The sequence below is a fragment of the Falco biarmicus genome, chromosome 3 (genome assembly GCF_023638135.1).
Source record: "Falco biarmicus isolate bFalBia1 chromosome 3, bFalBia1.pri, whole genome shotgun sequence".
Classification (NCBI taxonomy): domain Eukaryota; kingdom Metazoa; phylum Chordata; class Aves; order Falconiformes; family Falconidae; genus Falco; species Falco biarmicus.
Genome location: NC_079290.1, coordinates 68,778,312 through 68,795,915, shown reverse-complemented (window position 1 = coordinate 68,795,915; position 17,604 = coordinate 68,778,312). Strand labels below are relative to the sequence as shown.

The following is a 17,604-nucleotide window of genomic DNA, read 5'->3' as shown; positions in this document are numbered from 1 at the left end:
TAGGTTAGTGAATCCTTTCCAATGCTCCCAAGCACAGGAACACCTACCACTGTTAGTTGGTTTTTTTTGTTTTTTTTTTTTTATGCAAAGGTCTGCTCTTTTCATTGTGCATACAATGTGATTGCTGGTTTGACACTGCAGGCTACACTGGTTTTATGAAGGATTAAATGCCACCTGAGACATATTTATCCTAAATAAATCACAAATGGTAAACTGCAGCATGTCAGTGTCAACACCCTGTACTGCAGCAGAAAGGTTAGCCATACAGGACTAAGCACAGCAAAGAATTAGCATCCAAGCTGCAAGACCACAGGGCTACAGTTAACAGGAGAAATGATCAAGAAGAAATATTTCCACTGAAAAACATTCAGTTTTTTGAACATCTGTGAGAGTCTTGCAGAGGGCCATCATTTTGTAAAGGTCACCTTTTTCCTGATAACAAACGGGACTTGATCCTGTCACTGTTTGCTGAAGACAGTATTTAAGAGTAAGTGAACAGCCTGTCACTTTTAAGAAAGATGAGCAAGTCAAACTCAGCTAATTATGAATCTCGCTGTCTAACTTGAAATTTACTTTTTTGGGGGTTTGACAAAGACACAACCTTAATTCCTGGAAAATAATAAAATTTAAAAAATAATAATAAAAGGAGATGAAAAGACAGCAGGATCTTATAGCCCCAGAATGAAGCACCTTTTCTCAGCAGCTCTATCAGAAAATACATTTTTAAGCAGTTGCTTCAGGAAGGAACTATTGTTTTACCTCACCCCAACTTTCTTACAGTTGAGAATTTTAAGATATTTAACATGATAGGAAACCCAGTTATCTCTAGAGTCAGCATGGCTTATACCCTAAACACTTACACAATTATATTAAGCATGCATGAGGCACACTTCAGAAATTAGATTCTTTTATCTTTATCTATCTAGCCAGCTAGAGAAAGGAAAAGAGAAAATGCACAGACATAACAGATAGCATTTGTTTGCTCCTACTGAATGCCAGTTCTTTTTATTGCTTAATATTAAAAATCATGATGCTTCATTTTAATGCTAACATTTTATTTGAAAGACAAAAAAAAATAATCCCCAAACCTCACCAGTTTATATTTTACAATTTTTTTTAAAGAAACAAAAGCAGTTGTATCATGAAACAAATCTTTTCAACATGAACTTGCATTGAACAATTGCAGTATATCCACAAGTAAATAACTGACATTCTGGACTAAGCAAGAAATACAAGGTCACCTTTTTTTTTTTTTTCTACTTGTTAATGTCAATGTCAGAATTTTCTTTACAAACCCCCATAACATTTCAGAAGTCTCTCACAAAATGAACTGCAAAATGGTATTTATATGAAGGACTATTTATAAGAAAAGCAAAACACTGACAGTGACGATTTTTTTTTAAATGTGTATTTCTTATGTAGGACTCTCATCTAAAATTAAGCAGAAGTTACAGGCATCAAGTTCTTCTTCCTGATCATATATAATCAAGAATTTTCTGGTGTAGCTTTTTTGAGCACTTCTTTAGGGAAAGTTCTACATGATCCTATGAAAGAGTAAGGTACTATGAAAAAATCTGAGTTTAGATGCAAAAAGATACTTATTTTGATGACATATTTTTAGCCAGGGATATTTTAAAGTAAGATTGTAGAAAGCAAAATGTCACCTGTTCTTCTTTAAAATGAAGAAGGGCATTGATTACAGTATGTAAGCTTACCTGTTCACTTTGTCATGTGGGTTTTATATTTTTTGCTTATTTATCTGTTCTCAAACTGCACATGTAAGTGGAATTATTTTACTCCTGTGATTATGTTAGACAAAAATGACAGAAGGCAGGGAATTACCCTGAGATAAAACAACATTAAAAAACCCCAACAAACCAACAAAGAAAGCAGTGAACAAAAGAATACCTTAGGGGGGCAGGGGGTGGCACTTTTTATCCTGTTTTGTACTCCAATATGCTTGTTTTATAATAATCCCAAATAATAATTCTTAGAGTTATAGTAACAAGATTGTACTATCCTGTTCAGTGAACTCCTCCTAGTAGCTTCACCTCCCGCAGGCTGTGTATTTGTTACCTGGCTAGGAGGGTGTTGTATTGAGAAGGTTTTACAGAAAATGTTCCAGGAGTACCGTGACTCCTTGGATCTGATAATTGCCAGCTTTGCCCTGCATCAAGCTTAGGAGATGAAGCTCTTCATGCTTCTTGTACTTCATTATCATCTCTCTGGTCTTGAATTATTTGTGAGCCACCCCCTGTATAAATGACCATGCGTGTTAATCGTTCTTCTGCTCTATCAGGGGATACAGGTTCTGCTTTTATAGCAGTACCAGCCTGCAAAATCTCTTGAGACCTGTCTGTCTCTATCACAGCGTGCGAGTACACACCAGGCTCATCCTGCATGTCTGGTGGCAATTCTGTGACAATGTAGTGGGTTGCACCTTCAGAGAAGTCATCATCAGAACCCTGAACCATGGCTTGAGCTAATTCTTCTGTGACAATAATCTGTGATATTTCCCCATTCGACTCCACTAAATCCATGTGCTCGCTCTGGACACTGAGCGCATGGCTACCAGCTTCCTGCATAATTATCTGAGAGCCTTCTCTAGCTACCATATGCACAGTCCCTTCCTCATTTACAATGACTTGAGTGACACCTTCTTTCATCAGCTGGTCAGCTGCAGCCGTATCACATACAGCAAACTGTAATACTCCTTGGACCATTTTCTTGAAGGCAGCCTGAGCTCTCTCCTGAGATGCAATTATAGCTGATGGGTGCATGACCCGCGTCACTACTTCCATAGGTTTGGTATCTTCCTGAGTCTCTTGAACTTCATGGAACATTTGTATTTCTTGTCCCTCTGTATCAGTGGGAATGCTGGGCATCTCTGGGTTTGGCATTTGCAAGAAATCTTTGTGACTAGACCTGCCTCTGTCATGGAGTCCAGATTTGTTTTCCACTTCACCCAGCTCTGTCACAGCACAGAGCAGGGCATCTAAGGCTGAGGAGGAGTCTGGAGGATGGACTGTAGCTTCAGACGCATCTAAAATTTCTTGCCGCATTATCTGCTGCAGTACAGTGCTACTGGAGTCAGGAACTGCGTCTATTTGAACGGCTTCCTCCATATCAGTTCCTGTTCCTTCCACCACTACCACCTGTGTTGCACCACCTGCTAACTGCTCGGTAAGTATCTGCCCTGGGACCATACTACTCACGTGCGAGCCATTTTGATTTGTAGCTATGACTTGCCCATCTTCTGTAATATGGACCACCCTGGCCATCTGACCAGCCATTGCTAGAGTATGAAGGGTCGCTGCTGCGGTTTCTTCCACAGAAGCATCAATTGCAAAGTCGCCATCGTATCCTTGAATAATAATAAGTTGCTGAACTTCTTCAGGTGACTGTGTCTGTCTCCTGCTGCCCCGAAAGGCCTTCTCTTTAACTGGAGAAACCTCTTCCAATGCTGCTGCAGTAAAAGGACTTGTAGTTTCCACGAAGGTTGCTCCTTGCCCCTTCAGTCGGCACTCATAGGACTTAGACACGATGCCTACAAGATAAAACATGGTGTTAACATGGTACCATGGCAAATATCAGTTCATTACTTTAACAAATCGTAGCTTAAATGGAAAAAAAAATTCCTTGACAATTTTTAGATTTCACTGGCAGAAAACACAGATAAAATGAGCAACCGAACAAAACCAATTTGCATGTTTTCCAAATAACATATTTACAGGTTGAAATAATTGCTGAGTTTAACAATTCTCCAGCCCATTAACAATTTAAATGTGTTTTTTAAAATATGCTTTATAAAAAAGCCCAGATAAATACAGTATACAGTTAAAAGCCATTAACACATCTTTTACAGAAGAACCTATCGTTGATATTTCAGGACTTCAGTAATGAATTTTAGGCTCGTATATTACATTACACATATCTGGGTGTGAAAAACTGTGGCTGATCTTCTTAATACCCTGCTTTTGTTGGCGAGGTAATTGCCATGCTGTCATTTTGATGCCATTGTCTTCCCCTTCATTTCCCACCTAGCATCTTCTCCAGCACACCTGACTGGCTCAGTCACTAGCCTAGTTACCTTGAGAAAACACTTGGTAGTTTTCCTGCTCTAAGAAGGATATTCTTTAAAACCTCATCCAGAGAAACCTCAATTACACTTCTTAATTATTCCTACATGAAATAAAACAAATCAACAAATTAAAATACCTGTAATCTCCACATTCCAACCGCTTGCTCTGCCACTCAGTCCGGTTTGGGGTCACTGAAGGCTTTCCTTATCAGTTCTCATCACCATCAATAAAGCTTCAGCAAAGCAAATTGTGCTTAGAGCTGCACAAAATCATGCCCACCATCCTCAAAGCATGGCCTCAGGGTTGCCTTCAGCATTTTTGGGAAGACATAACAGAGAGCACACTGTGACCAGCTTTGTGGATGTCCATAGCAGAACAGCTCTAGCACTTGCTGTCTCCCTGTGGCAGTGCCATCCTGAAGCACTTCTGCAGCTCCTCCACATGCTGGGAAGTGAGCTTTGGCCACAACTAGTGCACACAGGGAGAGGAGTGGGTCCCAGACACACTCCCAGAATGAGGTGTGGGTCTATTGCCAGATGGGTGTTGGCAAGGCTAATTAAATCCATGCTGCTGAGATTACCCACACCCGTGCTCTTTGTTCAAATTCACCTCTACAAACTGAAGTCACATCTCTGGAATAACAGGTGTAGCATCTTATTGCTAACACACATAGAAGCACCGTTGCTTGTTTGGGATAAAACAAGCAAGGAAAAAAAAAATGACTCTTACTGTCAAATTTCAGGCTAACACTTCTTCCCAAGCCACTGAGACACTTCTAGTGAACAACATGCTCTGTTGAACTCAAAAGGCCAAGAAAATTATACTAAAGCTGGTCCCAGGGGGCTCTTCCACCCAAAGTATAGAGCTGTCAGGCCCTGACCCCATTGAGAAATAAACTGGGCTTTACAAATCAGAGACTCATTTGCTTAAAGGTAAATTCACACTTAAGAGCTGTGTTATTCTGAGACTGAGCATGTGGCATCTTGCAGCCTCTAGCAACTTCAGATGCTAAAGGTGCATATCAAGTTAATATTCCAAGGTAACACCAATGCTTAAAAGACTGAGCTCTTGCTGGCATCTATCTATCTATCGATCTATCTGTTTTTCTATCACAAAGCTTCTGGTGGAGAACTGTACCGTGAAGCACAAGAAGTAATTTTGTTAAGCTGAAAGGCTGCAAGTCCCCTTCACAAGTCTAAACTGATGTAAAACAACTTTCTCCACCTTAGTTTGCAAGGCAGGTTACCTTTGGAAAAGAAAACTAACAATTTAAGCCATTAGAATGTTTCTGAGTGATGCTGCATGATAAATATGGCACATGCAACTGAAGTACATTTTGTCAGACATAAGCGAGACGGAGGCTTGCTATGGTACGACTGGTTCTTATCCCCACTTTTCCTGTGCTCTCTGTAGGCACTGACATTCACAAGACCCCCCAAAGAGCAGAAAAATAGGAAGGGGAAATCAACATAAAATGACAATTATCTTAGCTCCTCCACATTTTATAATAGAGTAGAAGTAATTAATTCTCTCAGGAATCTTGCTTTGTTGACATGATAAAAGAGGAGCCTGGCAGTGATGTGGCACGAAATCAAAATAACCCTACAAATCATGCATTTTCTACTGGATTTCAAAATCAAAATAACTCTACGATCATAATTTTCACATGCGCTCAGCAAAATCATGACATCTTTCCCCTAAGATCATGTTAATTTATGTATGGGACACAGCATCACTGCACTGAGGAGAAACTTCGGTCCGGGGAAGGGAAAGAAAAAGGAAATTCATCCTGTTTTCATCTCCTCAAATAAATGCTCTACCTATGCATCTCCGATCTTTACTGTGCGATTGAACGGGAAGTCTCCTGAGTGAAGAGCTATCCAGTGAATCCCTCGCAGCACTGATAATTATGCCATTCTGACTGCTTACTTAATCTATTTGAATCCAGAGGTGAGTTAAGCCACTTCCTGACCATTAAAGTAAACTACATGGGTAAATACTGCTGTCACTAAGGGGTGTGATGAAGCTTAACTACACCAACATCTTAACCTCAGCTCAGTGCAACCCCAGCCATTCCATCACAGTTCATAAATGCGATTGCAGGTCCATCTTTTGATTCAGCAATTTAATAACTTCGAGTGCTGTCAGTACGGCTTTGAAAAATGGCTCCTATAAAATGTAACAGCCTCAATCAGATTGTAAAAGATTCACCCACTGAAGATTCTTCCATTTCAACTATAATGAATTAATGTTGAGCTGTGTAGAAGTTCAAGTGTCATTTAAACTAATGTGAATCTACTGTAACTTTAAATTTTAACTGGACTATGACCAAGAATTTACTGGGAACATCAGCTTCAATTTTAGTGATTTTTCATGGTAAATATGAATTGCAGATTTTACTGTTTTTCTTTTGTTTTAGCAGCGAAAAGACAAATAGGGAAGATATTTAGAAAGCAACATATTTTGAGCCTTAGTTGCTATTTCAGCTTTGGAACAGTGCATTTCTATAATAGCGCACTGCTATCCAACACAGCATTTGTAGGAATTTTTGTGTATTTAAGGGACATGTCACATTATTGGACTGTATGTAGCAGCAAATCATGTCGTCCTACTAAATCCAGCCTGCCTTTCGCCCCCCTCTTAAAAACGGGTAAAGAGAAGGGGTAGGTGTTGGCTGACACGGCAAACATAAGCTGCAATACAAGCCCACATTAATATTAGGAAAAGTGGACTTGTTGCTGATTGCATGTCATTGCAAATTAAAAAGATACACAAATAGGCATTAAAATGACAAAATATAATGATACAAGAGCTCATATTCAGACAATTTGTAAAAAGGTGTTTCATATCTAGGGGTGCAATGATCACAGAATTGGTTTCTTTCCAAGAAGTCTGTCATTTCAGCAGAGCCATTATTTATCAGTTGGAGTCCTGAGCGACTGTTAGTTTTTTATTTGAAAATGTCAGGATTTTTTAGACACTAAATACATATTCGCACGTTATTTTAATTCTTAGAGACCACAAACTCCCGAAATAGGGCTAAAAGAAATGCTTTGATGTTTAATGTGCTTCTGGCAAACTACAAATAGGGCTTAGTACCTTTTCCTCCTCTCTTTTACTCAATACCTGACTTTCTTTTGTGTGTCTGTTTTATTCCTTTGTTACTGTCATCATTTGTTCCCCACAGAATAAATACCTTATTCTTTTGTTAAGCTTACATTTAATTAAAATGTACAGGATTTGTGCAGTAAACTCGAATGAAACAAATAAAACAAGGGCCCCCTCTCTTGAAGGCATACGTTGTGAATGAAAAATGTCATTACAGACTAAAAAATTTTGCAGTAAACAGGGCCTACAGAGAGAAGTTTCCCCCGTAATGACATCCATAAAATACACAAATGGCACTTTTAGTACCATCCTGAATATGGCATTTTCTGTGCTCTACACACAATCTAAATGGTTTGATCATAGAGCATAATACTCCATTGGGTTTATAGAACAATCAATGTTCCATAAAATGATGTATTTATCCAATAGTAGGCTCAGCAGTTACTGGTGTATGACATTGTAGGACACTGGCTTTGTACTGTTCAGCAGCACACATGCTGGCTGTAAAACTTATCTAACACTACTTCAACAACTTCATCTCATCTGTGTCAAGTAATTTGTTGAAGCCTCAGCTTGGTTTAAAAAAACTTGTAATAAAAATTCATAGAATTTTCAGGAGAATGAAAGCTGATGACAATAGAAAGGTCACATTGTGGCGCTACTCGCGGGGTCGGGGGTCAGCCACAGTTCTAAAACAGAAAGTAGATTTCATGCATCGTGTAGCAGATAAAGATGGCATTAAGGAGACTTGTCTCAGAAAGAAATGCGTAATGCGTTAGGAAAGTCTGGGCTAATATTATATGTAAAGTACCACTTTGCTCTCCGCCAGCAGCCTCTTTAGAATTCTAACCGTTCCCCAAAAGTTGCAGCAAGCGGTTGTGCGTGGTGGAGGCTAGGCTGAGGACATCCTTCACAAGGAGCACCTTTAGGACAAAGCAGTATGTCATAAATGAAATAATCTATTACAACGACGGAAATGATCTGCATTTACACAGCAAGCTTAAACCAGCTATTTTTCCTTTTCTGCAAAAGTTCTAGGAGGCCTGATTTACAGCACCCTATTCAGCAACACTTAATTTTTCATACTTCTGTGATTAGGTGTGTTATTTATTGACACATACGGATATTTGGTATCTACTGAAATGCAATGAATATTAAGTAATGTGAATGCAAAGAAACATCTTTTCCTTTAATTAAATACAACATCTGAGGAGTTTAAAAGATATAGAAAATTCAACTTATATTGGGGCATCACTTCAATGAGCAACTGCTTTTCTTTTATTTTAAAAGTTATTGCTTACTTGGCAGTACAAGATTTTTAATGGTACGGTAAGTTCACCATTCAAATTCATAAAGAAATAATCTAAGCCTTGATCAAGCTCCAAGTTTCTGCTCTTTTTTTCTTTACACCCTCCCCCCCCCCCCCCCCTTCTTTAAAATTATTTTTTTAATGGTCTCTAATTAATAAAGTGCAGTCTAAGAACTGTGGCACAATGTCATGACTGTGAGATCGCCTTGATTTTTGGAGGCCATAATAATAAGACATTTTTCAGATCTCTGTTCCTTAACCTTAGTGAAAACTATTCTTTCTCATTTGTAAGGTTTTTATGTGCAAGCAATGCATGGAAGAACATTTTCTAAACCAGCTAGTTAAGCTACTTTTAGTAGCTTCTGCTGAAGGAAAGAAAATAGGATGGGTCAAACCAGGAAGTGAAATAGATCAGCAAGCCAAAATGGTTCTGTCAGAACTATTATGTCCACAAAGGCAGCAAATATTTGTAAAGCAGTACAAATAAGTACATTTATAGGGGACTTAACCAGTTCCCTAAGAAACATTAAAAAAAAAATAAAAATCCACCATTGACACAAAGTATGTAAATCTCAAGAGATACCAATGCATCAGTGGTTTTTTCCTTTCAGTATATTATTACCATAAAAAGAAAATTAAACAACAAAACCAATTCCCAAATAATGTTCGTAGCTCATTTTATAGTTAAAAATCCAGTAATGTCATGTTTCAATGCTGAAACTCAAAACATCTTTGGCTTCCAGCTTTGTCCTTAACCACTCAATCATGTTTAGAAACTTCAAGGTCTTCTAAGAACTGCTTGAATCAAGGATGAAGTTTAACCTTTCAGGTGTCTTAAACAAAGCAGCAGATGTCCTTTTAGCTTCCTTAAAATGTAAAAGGCAATATTTTTGTAATTTTTTTTTTTCTTTTGAAAAGCAGACAAAATTTCCTGCTTGTTATTTTTACCTCCCACACCTTAGAGGACTATGACAACAGCAACAAAAAGAAACAAAAGAAAAAACAACCACCAGAATAAATAGCTAAGCCATTCAGTTAGGGTGTTTAGGCAGTTTGTTTTGTTTGGTTTAGTTTCCCTCCAGTGTCCAATTAACCTCTGGGAAAAGGCCTTCTCTGTGAAAAATTTCAGTTTCTCTTTTCCTGCACTCAAGGTCAAAAGTGAACACTATAGAGCCCGGTGTTACAGAAGGTATGCAAATAAAAAATATAGATACCGAAACTCCCAGTGATCATGGCGAACATGTACAGTGTTAATGTGCAGATCTTGCAACTGCCTAACCTGCACAGTAATCGATTTTCTTGAAGGCTGCTTCTCCTCTTTACCTGCTTGCCACCATGCAGGCTTGTCTTCTCAACTCCTACATGTGAGCAAAAACCTCACTGTGGCATATGCAGCAACTACCTGTTTGGGCAAGCAGCATTAGGAATGGATTTGTGGAATATTTCAGCTGGCTCTTCCAGTGCAGCTGGAGATGAGGATAGCCAGCCTGGACATTTCTTGGCAGTCCAGCTCCAAAGGCTACTCTAGCCCCCAGTTTGGGAACAACTGACATTGATGCTACATGGATGCACTTTTTCTGTTTAATACCCGTAGTGGAACTGGAAAGTGCATTTTTAGCACTTCTAAATCAGAATCCCCATTTCAAGAGGTACCTGTTGTGCTTGGTCAAACTGGAGACTTCTGCTTTCTAGGCAGACAGAACAAATAAGACAATGCAAAAAATAATGTGAACCCTAATATGAGAAAATCAGGGACACCCCCACTCTCCCCCCACCCCCCAAGCTCTGCTCATAAGGAAAATGATCTGGATTTCTGAGAAAGGTCTAGTCCCTGACAGAAACTTTTTTCTCAAAAAAAGCAAAAAAACCTTTTTGTCATTACTATCTCAGCAAGAGTTTTTGTTTTTCAAGAATATATACATTTAGATCCTGGTCTTATAAACATTTATTTATCAAGAGTACCGCTTACTGCCATAGTTAGCCGCAATAGTCTCAAAGGGACTAAACATGGTAGCTTGCATTATGCATTGTGTTTGCATAATCAGGCCCTTGGGATTAACAATTCTGAAAGTAGCTAGCCTTCCCTAACATTTGATGTACATATATGCACTAAAGAGAACAGACACTTGTAAGGGATACCTAAAATAAAACATCAAGTTATTAAATGATCAAGCAGCAATTATATTCTTCTGCGTTCCTATCGAATATGAGTATTGTGATTTCCTGTATTTATTTATTCTGATTTATGCACCCAGTCAGTAAAAAGGAGCACCTGTTCTTTGCTTGAGGGCAAGTCTCAACCCATTTGAAAAGCACAGCAGTTTTTAGGGGGAGTGCTTAGGAATAAGTAGAAATGATAAGTTTCCCTAGTTCTTTTTGTTAGTTAAGACAGCAGAAGCTACCATTTCCAATGTGATAGTCATATCTGTATTTCATTTATAAATTCACTATGTTACAGTGTATATTCATATCTTTCCAGAGTAAATTATGGGAAATAACCATTTGTCTTCATTGTAGACACTTTTGTATGTATAGTAGAAAACAAACCTCTATTCAATAACTGCACAGAGGCACCATTAAAATCAAATTTACAGTAAACAGAACCTGCAGCTGGGGTAAAACACTAACTGTTAGTATTTTAATTATCAGTGAAGCTTTCGGAGGTCTAACATCTGCTCATAGCCAAATGACAGCAGCTGCTTGTGTACACTTAAAACAATGTTAATTTCTTCTATAAATATTAAAATGAATTGCATGTTGTGTGTTCATTGTGGCTATATGCCTATTAAGCTGTTTAAGTATATAGGGTATTTTGAACTTCTTTCTTGTGGCAAATTCATAAAGGGCTGACCTCTTCAAAAGAATGAGAGGCAAAGACAGCAAAAATTCTTGAGTCTGTAAATTGAAAATGTTTAGAGACAGTACTAGAGGTCACCCTCTGCCAAGATGTTGCTAGAGAATGCTAACAAAACATCAGCGGTAAGTTCTGATCATTGTGCACTATAGTAACTTCAAGGACAGGACTTCTCAGCCTGTGAGGTGTCAGGAGTCTATGGGATGGGTTATATCAAAAGCTAATGCATATCTAATAAGTAAAGCAATTAATGCACTATCTTATCAGAACAAAACATTTTCTGTTTCACTATTGAAAGCATTGGAGAAGATGAGTGTACTCTCTTTTATGGACTTCATCAAAATCATACCAAAATGAGCCCTGATTCATATGATTAGAAATAATAAACCGTCAGGAAGAAGGAGCTCTGCTGGGCCAATATAACATCAGTTAATTTTGTTCATAATTTGTTCATAAGCTTCATAACTTAATTTTGCAGCTTTTTATCTGGACACTGACATACAGTTGATTTTTTCCTTTTTGTCTCTCACCTGCTGGGGAATATAGGAAAGAAAACTGGAGGAGTGACATACATCTAGTCAAACAGTAGAGAGGCTGGTACAGTGAGAGAAAGAGATTTACAACCAGTTTCAGAAGAAAACAAGGGAAGGGAGTTTTATGGTTTTAACTTGTCCAGGTTTTCAGTGGAGAAAGACCCGCTTCTTTGCTTTTATAGCATCAAATGTAACACCAGTGGCTAATAATATTTATATATTTTTGCAATAGGTCTACAGCCAGAAAGGAGCACTATGACCAGCTAGCCTGAAAGCTGCAGGTCACGCCAACCTGTGTTTTGAAAAAACAATCAATTAGATGCTTCAGCCTTACATGTGTAACCACAACATAGGATCAACCCCCAGTACAGCTGCCCCCAAACTAGTACATGGCATAAGATGAAGGTGAACTAATTATGAAGGCAGTTCCCAAGCTTCTGACATCAGATTTCCCACCCTAAAAGTCAGTCTCAGCGCAAGGGATCCAACGGCTTGTGAGGATGAGGGAACAGGGCTGGTCACAGGTGGTTCAGTTACAATGCAGACCTTTCCCCTGCTGGCCCCTCACTCCTCCCGAGGCGCTGGCAGCATCAAGGCTTATCATGCCCAAAGTGACAGCTGTCAGAAAAGACGTTGATTTTTCAGCTCAGTGTCACAGGCTTAGCAGTAATGCTAGGGTTACTTGGGAAGCGTGAAGCAGGGGTACATACTGGTTCTGAGAGGTGGGATGGGAAGCAGAGGCTAGAGAGATGGGTAACTTTTATACCGATTCAAAGGGTTGAGTTTGCCACAAAGTCTTCTTTTCATAATTCACCTCTGGTGAATGATGGAAGCAGCATGTTTCCAGCATATCTTCAAAGGAAGAGCTGCTCATAAAATTGACCCTTCTCCTGACAGAAATACATTTTCAGTCCTACTGATAGAGTAGTACTTAAATTAGCTGTCTTCCACTTCCAGTGTTAGAAGGCACTAGGCTGTACGCAGATAAAACAAGACAGAAGACACTAAAGGTGGTGCTTTCTGAGCCATCACTGAGCACTACCAATGCAGGAATTGCTAAGATGGTGTGTGTGCCAGGGCTGCATGGGAGCTGCAAAGTAAACTGTGGCACTGCAGCTCTGCCTAAGTGCTCAGAAGCTCCTTACTCGAGTTCCTTCCGCTCGGCTGCCAAGCTGTGCTTTCAAGATCTGAGTAATTTTCATACTACTCTGTCAACAAAACTGCTTAAATTGTTGGATAGCTAGAGGTAGAAACCAACAGCTTTTAGAAGGCATATGGAGTTAATACTAAGTCGGGAGGAAGTGTTCACATCACTACAAAGAAAAACAGGATGTAACACAAGTAAATACAAAAATAACAACGCAAGATTCAAGTTGTGCTACTGCATACTAGCACTTGTGGAGAAAGTAAATATGCAAAAATGACACTCAATGAGAGAGAAGTCCCTTGAGAACTGTAATACTTAATAAATCTAAAGAATGACAGTGTTCATCAAATTACATGTGAGTTTATGAAAATGTAAAACAGGAGGAGAAAACAGGCCAAAGCAATTTTTAATTGCACATTCAAAGGCCTGTCTGCTGCACATTGTTCTGGTACAGATACAACTGAACTATGTCTTGACCTCTCTAAGGGAGAGATCTTGACTAAGGAATATTCAGAACAGTGAAACAAGAACTATTAGAAGGCTGACTTGCACGGAAGTATTGAAGGTTTAAGTGCACACTTTCTGGCTACATATCATGCAAATGCTGCAGAGGGAGAAAAATTATTTTCCTTTTTGGATCAGCATAATCTGATTTTGATGGAACACTAGAATATTCACACCATACTGTGGGAAGAGGTTTGGACATGGTGAGTAACGGAAAGCCAATTCAGCTACCTCATCCACTTCCAGGTGCCAGGGTGACAAAGCTCACAGATGGAATAAATTGACTGCACAGTAGTTAGAATATGATTTAACCTGAGTCGTCACCATTTGTACTGCAAATTCATACTATTCTGGAACAGTTCAGTGAAACACAGCATGTGATTCTGTAGTCACTAGTTAGTTAATTTTTGTAAACAACTTCATTCTGAACTAAAGCTCACCCAAGACCGTGGCACCTTAAATCTTCAAAAGCCAAAGAATTTGCAATGACTGTCAGTCATATGAAGCATGAATCCTATTCAAATATGGACTAGTAAACAATCCCTGCCACCCTGTCAGGTCAGTTCATTAGCTCTTCTTATTTTTTTCCTTCCTGAGGACCAATTCAGACTAGGGAAAAAGGGAATATTTTAAAACTTAGTGATCATATTTTTCTAATATATTTTAAATGCCACTTAGCTCTTACTTCTGATAGCACTTGTTCAAAGATTTGTTACATATATCTGTCTACAACTGAAGCCAAATAATGCTTAAAACAATGTTAACTAAATGATGCCAAGTGGTTTAAAGACACCACGATTGCTAGTACACTTGTCTGTACCATGATGCACAGTGCAGTGAATGCACTTACCCTGCTTGTTACATAGCACCTGCTACAGCATCGTTACTGGTAACATAAGTAGATCCCAAGCACTTTTACTATTGCTGGAACTTAGTTCACATTTTTCAGTGCAGTAGACAAAATTTCAGAGGAAGTTATGATCATTTTTGTGAAAGTGGTAAAGCTTGTGGTATGTGACAAGACAGAGACCAGATAACACCTCCACCAAAAAAACCCCAACAACCACAGAGGCCTGAAGCGAGATACCAGGAAGATCTGACTTTCAAAACCACTGAGAAACTAACAGCTCCTGCTGACACTTATGTTAAAGGGTTCTTATTTCAGCCACCATTTTTTTTAATACTTCTTACTCTTTTTCCAGCTACCATAGTTTAGTGAACTAACAGTTTTGTAACTTCTGGCACATAACACACAAAACGTGCAGGACGACTTGTTGTGGTCTGTCATTTTGAAGATGTGCAGATTAAAGAGCTTCTGAGCAGCCCATGGCATCACAGGTTGAAACTGCTGCTATGAGTCCCAGGCAGGACTGACTTAAAGATTTCATAGCTATATCTTTTGGCGTGTGTTTCAGGGCTTCAAAACCCATTGAGGTTCACCATTTCTTTCAATGTGTCTCCAAGTACTGTTAAAACATAATTCAGGTGCTTCTACTGAAATAAAAAGACTCTAAAGCTATCTGAATGATTTAATTTTCTTTGTAAGAAGAAAATACATATATGAAAGTGTACACAGACAGAACAAAAATTGTATCAGTGTCTAAAAAGAACAAATTAAAATAAGTCCAAAATTCATGTATTTCTTCTTCCATGTTATTTTATAGGGTCACTTTTACAATAGAGCAGATTTTATGCAGGGTTTTTAGGTTTGCATGCTTAAAGCTGAATTCCTCTATGCAGAATTAGGAAGCAAAATAAAATCGGCCTGCTTTCCGCTAGTGCTAGGCACAAGCACATGCAAATGCAAACTGAACAGAACGCATTTAAAAGCTAATAGTATTTATCTAACCACGTGCTTCTAAAACTGTATCTCCTGAATTACTCATCATTAGTAATATATTTATCACTAAATAACACTATAACATGAAAAAGCATTATCCTAACTTTTCAGGCAGAGCAGTGAAAAACAACAAAAAGTGTGTTGCTAGGGTCACACAAGAATTCCCAGGTGTACCGAGTCCCAGCTTTATGTCTTAATCACAGCATTATCATTTCTTAGAAGAGCCTATTGTCAACTCCGAGAGTTGAGGTACTCCATTTACTCACAGTGAAGCACTAGTCACATCATTGCAATTTTCCTGATAATGCCCTGTCAATGAATCAACCCCATGTTCATGAGCAGAGAGGAGTTCAGTGTCCATGTATCCTATAATGAGGAATGCTGGGCTGCAATCTCTGCTGAGATTGTCATAGGTGTCCACTGATACCATCTGCAATTACAGAATTTTATGAGATGGAAACTGGTTCATTATGAAAAAGACTCATCTACCAGCTCATTTCACAGATGTCAGATGGTAGACTTCCTGATCATCACAGTTCTTGCAAGTACATAGGAAGGGGCCTGTAGTTAGACTTCTGGGAATGAAGCATATAGGTAATGCTAGGCATAGGCTTAAATGCTCTTCTAAGTTAGCCCCCCAGTTAGCCCCAGTCAATGACATTCAAACCAGAAACTTAGACCTTTTAATTTCTGCTTGACAAGGGCCAAACCAGCACTGCTTTTTCCCAGAGGAAGGCAGTCACAAAGTTAGCTAAACATCACTTTTGCTCCCAGCCAAATATACATATTTCTCGGACTGATTTCAGCCTGACTCTAACTAAGCAAAATGACTGTATGAACATATTTCAAAGTACCAGCTGAATTCCATTTTGAATTGTCACCTATCTAAATAAATGAATAAAGCCATTCCTTTTAAAAGGCTAAAGTACATGATGTATAACTATACATTTTTGTAGGTTTTAAAATAAGTTTTATCAAAAACTTAATTTTAAGAAGAATGTGCATTGAGGAAAATGTTGTTGATAAACCCTTCTTCTCACAAAGTAATCCCTCTCATATATTCATGCTTTTGCACTCTCAGACAATGATATATATACCTTCAAATCTGGTAACTATCAGCTTAAAAAACCATCTTAATTTCAGACAATTCAGTATATTTAAGGACACAGAAATTAAAACCATGCTATAGGCACTGAAAGAAGTACAGATTTCTTCTGCAACCATCAAGAAATGAAGCACCGTTTGCTATAATGTATCCTCCTCCATCCCTTCCCAAATGACCCTGTTTCTGTTGGAGGTGAACTTTGCTGAGTTTATTCATTCCCTTTTTAACAAGAGACCACAGAAAAACCCAAGCTAACTGAGTGTTTAGCAAGAGGACTTAAAGCGCTAAATGCAGGCCATGGTGCCACTCCAAGCTCTGGGTGAACTTTGATACTCTGCAGACCAAATGGAAGGTGCTGACGACAACCTCTATCGTCCTAAATATTAGGAAACCTGCTTATCTGAGAGACTTCCTTTCTCCTCGTGCAACTGCCTCAAGTGGCAGTGACAGACACGCTCAAACCACGGTCTCTGGCCTTTCATATGTTCCTTTCACAGGCCAGTTTCCATAACAAAGATATACTCCCTCTTGGTCAATTTATCACAACCTCCCCAAACACTTCCCCTCCCACACACGCACTTGGTATCCCCTCTGCCTTGTCATGAAAAAAACAGAACAAAAGCCCACCGACCATACAAAAATTATATTGTAGATTTGTAGATTAATGGGCTGATTCTGGCATCTCAATTCAAATGGATTTACAACCACTGCGTTTAGCCCTGTGTGATTTCAAATAGAATTACTTCTGATGAATTTGAATGCAAATTCACAAAGCATTAAAACAAACCATGTTTAAACTCGTTGGTTCATCAGATGCAAATATCGTGCATTAAGCAGGGAATACCCATTCATGAAAATAATGAAAACTGACACCAATATAATAAAATCATTACAGGTTTATGGATTCTGGGACTTAAACAAGCCATACCCTGGCTTCTCCTAACTGATTAAATGCTGCTTTGCCATTTATGTTTGATCTGCAATTCAAAAACAAATTAGTTTAGTCTTTGAGCCCAGAACCTTGGAAAATTGCTAGGAGGTTCTACCTCGGATGTATCTGGGGAGAAGAGCCGGGTAAGGAGAGGAAACCGTGGGGGCAGGGAAACTAGCAGTGCAATTGAG

At 38.8% G+C, this 17,604-nt stretch overlaps 1 protein-coding gene across 1 annotated transcript in view; it reads right to left on the bottom strand.

Annotated features, from left to right (window-relative positions):
- Positions 1-974: 974 nt before the first annotated feature.
- The window catches only part of ZNF407 (zinc finger protein 407), a 344,394-nt gene continuing 327,764 nt past the window's right edge, over positions 975-17,604 (bottom strand). Inside the window, exon 9 of the mRNA XM_056330335.1 lies at positions 975-3,547. Within this exon, the coding sequence (XP_056186310.1) occupies positions 2,196-3,547 (1,352 nt within the window). The 3' untranslated portion in view covers positions 975-2,195. The remainder of the gene's footprint in view (positions 3,548-17,604) is intronic.